The following is a 4,343-nucleotide window of genomic DNA, read 5'->3' on the forward strand; positions in this document are numbered from 1 at the left end:
CCTCCCATTTTCCCCCGTAGCTTTCTTTTAAAAGAAACTGAGTTTCAAAGATGAGAGAAACAACAGTTCCAGAATATGAGCATGGCTAAATGACCCAGAGGCAGTGTTAGATTCAGCAGTTTGATAGCCAATCGATGACCACCGGAAAGCCATTTATTCGATCCTGACGAAGATTTGACGGTTTCAAAATATAAAAAAAGTAATGCTCACTGGTTCACCCTTATTTTCCTGTTTAAAGAAATGCTGAAGCAGTTGAAGTTGCAGCAAGACAATCCGAATACTAAACTTGGAGAGACTGAAGGTACAGTCAAGACTCGCATAATTCATTTATCCCTGAAATAGAGTGACAGATGCTAGAAATCCCACAAGGGTATCTAAAATGCGCACACATTCATACATTTTGCATTTATTGAGATCAACGTAGGTAGAGGGCATTTAGCTCTTGATAAAATTGAATTAAAGGAACTTGCCATCTTTTGAGGCATCAATACAGTACTGCATTATAATGAGAGAAGTATTGATGCTGGCGTCACCAACTCGCAGTTAGCCTAAATAATTGTTATAAATATACGTTGTTTGGACAAGTTTTTAACTTCCAAGTATTTCGTGGTAGGGGAAAATGCATTATTTGTACTGACTGGAAGCGAAAATGATCACTGGATTTATAGGGGGACTTGCAAAAGAAGATCTTACAAAAATTCAGGTCTGAACGGGACTCGCACCTATGACTGTGCAATTGCACTGCAATGTTCTACAATCTCAGCCATCGGAGATACGTGTCTATAGTGTGAACGCACAACGGACTCACTTCCAGTGGCTTGAGAGATCAGATGATAGAGCAGAGTTCGACAATCATTTCCTTTGCAACTGCTGAACTTACTCTCTGAATGGTGATGTTCATTCACACTGAGAGTGGTCACAACCCGAAGTTCAATTTATATATGACACTCACATATTTCACTATCAATTATAAATACTGTCGACCTTAACGCAACTAAGGTGTAAATATCATTCTCAACTATTCAACGCTGGGAGAACAACTGCGTTTTTATTTTCAAGTTATAACTTTCTCTCTTTCAGATGCATATGGGCCAGTGGCTGACTTTATCGATGCTATCCGACAACTGTACAAAAGCCGTGAAGGATGGCATGCGCCATTTCTGTGGTGCGAAGAGTTTCGATTCCATCTTGACAACATTTTTACCAGGCTTAAAATGGTCAGCAGGAAAAAAGAACGAGGGTTAAAGACTGACTCCATTGTCAACATGTTGGAAATTTTTAAACCACATGAAGAATGTTTACAACCCAAAAGAGTTTTGATTGAAGGACAGCCAGGCATGGGAAAGACAACCTTTTGTAACAAGGTGGCTTTCGACTGGGCAAAGAACCGTAAAGCAGAAGATTCGTTTCCTGATGTCCAAGTGCTGCTGTTATTGAGGTGCAGAGACATTAACTCTGACTTATGGGAGGCTATTGATGACCAGATTTTACCAAGAGACATAAAGGAACAAGAAAGAGAGAAGTTCTTCACCTTCCTTCAGGACCATCAGTCAAAGGTTTTGCTGGTACTTGACGGATTAGATGAGTTGCCAACCCATAAATTACCTGTCTACAAAGAAATCATTCAAGGAAGAATGCTTTCAAAATGTTACGTAGTGGTTACAGCTCGCCATGAAGCTGGGATAAAAGTACGGGAATGCTGTGATACCCTGCTAGAGGTCGAAGGATTTACCGAAAACGATGCTGAAGATTTTATCCGAAGATATTTCAAAACTGAGGAGCATCTGGCGAAAAGGCTCTTGAACAAGCTTCGCACAGACGCAAGCCTTAAGGGACTAACTGCAAGTCCATTAAATACAGCACTTCTTTGCCTTCTTTGCGAAGACTTCCAAGGAGATTTGCCGAAAGGTAGAACTCTGCTATACCTCGAAATAGTGCAGTGTGTGCTGAGAAGGTATAGGAGAAAGAAAGAATTACCAACAACGGAAGAAGACCTAACACAATTATACCATGCTGAAGTAAAGCATCTTGGTTGTATAGCGTTGAATGGCTTGCTCAACGATGAGATGTATTTCGACGACAGTGCATTTCGAAATTGTACCAGCAACTTAATAACTAAATTAGGATTTCTGTCAGTTCAGCCTGGACGCAGCAAACGACGATCGAGCTGGTGCTATGGGTTTCTGCACAAGAGCTTTCAGGAGTTCTTTGCTGCATTTTATCTCAGTTGCCAGCTTGTCGATGAAGAAATTAGTCCTGATGGCTTAGTTGCTGACACAAGATATTTTAAGGAGTTTCAACAGGTGCTCATGTTTACCTGTGGTACCTTGGCTCAACGGTGCGAAGCAAAAGGTATGGCACTTATGGCAAGTATAGCAAGTCAAATCAACCAATTAATTGAAGAGGTTGAGAAAAGTGATGAGTATCTATGCACTGCATTGGATTGTATCAAGGAATGTGAAAACGAACAAGGAACATATGGAAAAGAATTGGCGCGTTCTTTTGGTTCACTTCTTGAAGTTCAACATATTTCGCGTCCACAGCGGATAGATGGCAGTGGCACAGCTATACTGGCTGATGCAATGGCAACAAACTCGACGGTAACACTGTTGGATTTGTCTAGTAATGAAATCAGTATCTCCGGTGCTGCTGCACTGGCTAAATCAATGGAAGTCAATTCAACACTAACCGAGTTGAATTTGTCTGAGAGTGGAATCGGTGACTCGGGTGCTGCTGCACTGGCTAAGGCATTGGAAGTCAATTCAACACTAACCGAGTTGAATTTGTCTGAGAATGGAATCAGTGACTGGGGTGCTGCTGCACTGGCTAAAGCAATGGCAGTGAATTCAACGCTGACAGGGTTGGATTTGAATCACGATAGAATCGGTTACTTGGGTACTGCTGCGCTGGCTCAAGCAATGGAAATCAATTCAACACTAACAGAGTTGAATTTGTCTGAAAATGAAATCGGTGACTGGGCTGCTGCTGCCATGGCTAAGGCTGATGCACTGGCAACAAACTCGACGGTAACACTGTTGAATTTGTCTAGTAATGAAATCAGTATCTCGGGTGCTGCTGCACTGGCTAAGGCATTGGAAGTCAATTCAACACTAACCGAGTTGAATTTGTCTGAGAATGGAATCGGTGACTCGGGTGCTGCTGCACTGGCTCAAGCAATGGAAATTAATTCAACACTAACAGAGTTGAATTTGTCTGAGAATGTAATCAGTGACTGGGGTGCTGCTGCACTGGCTAAAGCAATGGCAGTGAATTCAACGCTGACAGGGTTGGATTTGAGTAACGATGGAATCGGTTACTTGGGTGCTTCTGCACTGGCTCAAGCAATGGAAATCAATTCAACACTAACAGAGTTAGATTTGTCTGAAAATAAAGTCGGTGACTGGGCTGCTGCTGCCATGGCTAAGGCAATGCAAGTGAATTCAACACTGACAACGTTGAATTTGCGTTGGAATGAAATTGGTAACCAGGGTGCTGCTGCACTGGCTCAAGCAATGGAAATCAATTCAACGCTGAGAGAGTTCCATCTGTCTGGCAATAGAATCGGTGACTCAAGTGTTGTTGCACTGGCTAAGGCAATGGAAATTAATTCAACGCTGACAGGGTTGTACTTGCTTGACAACGAAATCGGTTACTTGGGTGCTGCTGCACTAGCTAAGGCAATAGAAATCAATTCGACGCTGACAAAGTTGAATTTGTCTTGGAATAAGATCGGTGACTCGGGTGTTACTGCACTTATTAAAGCAATGGAGATTAATTCAACGCTAACAGAGTTGGATTTGTGTGAGAATGAAGTCAGTGTTTCGGTTGCTGCTGCACTGGTTAAAGCAAATGAACTAACAGGGCGCTTTGGCCCAGTTGGACGTATTCTATACTAATCGTACTGGCCGATTACGAAACTTTTAAAAAGTTCTTCATTTTTCCATGTAAAAAGTAATGAAAATTCAATTCCGAAAGTTAACCAACAGTAAATAAAGAGAGAAAGCCAACAGACAGGGTAGTGGGCAGTTTGGCACAGTTGACACTTGTTGAATTGAATGTGGTTTTCCTTCAGTTTTGATTGATTTTCAAGTGGCGTCATCAATGAAATTTAAAGGTCAAAATTGGCCAGATGAAAAAGTTATGAAGAGCTTCCCCTTGGTTTTGTTCTCTTGGTGTCTTGCGGCGGTAGGTTGGTGCCCAAAAGGAAAGGTCTCTCAATGTTTCTTTTGACTTTTTCCTCCCGAGTAACAATTGCACATGTTACCAATGTTACTATTGTTTCATTGCAAACCACATATGGTTAAAATTGTTTAGTGCTGGAGTACTTTTATGTTGGCTGTAGA

The 4,343-nt window shown here is 41.7% G+C and overlaps 1 protein-coding gene across 1 annotated transcript; it reads left to right on the top strand.

The window, feature by feature from the left end:
• Window positions 1-223: 223 nt before the first annotated feature.
• Window positions 224-4,038, top strand: LOC138059961 (NLR family CARD domain-containing protein 3-like). The gene is made up of 2 exons (XM_068905623.1): window positions 224-301; window positions 1,081-4,038. The coding sequence occupies exons 1-2, from the start codon at window positions 241-243 to the stop codon at window positions 3,894-3,896; spliced, it is 2,877 nt and encodes a 958-aa protein (XP_068761724.1). The 5' UTR covers window positions 224-240; the 3' UTR covers window positions 3,897-4,038.
• Window positions 4,039-4,343: the final 305 nt, after the last annotated feature.

This window comes from Montipora capricornis, chromosome 8 (assembly GCF_036669925.1).
Source record: "Montipora capricornis isolate CH-2021 chromosome 8, ASM3666992v2, whole genome shotgun sequence".
NCBI classification, from domain to species: Eukaryota; Metazoa; Cnidaria; class Anthozoa; order Scleractinia; family Acroporidae; genus Montipora; species Montipora capricornis.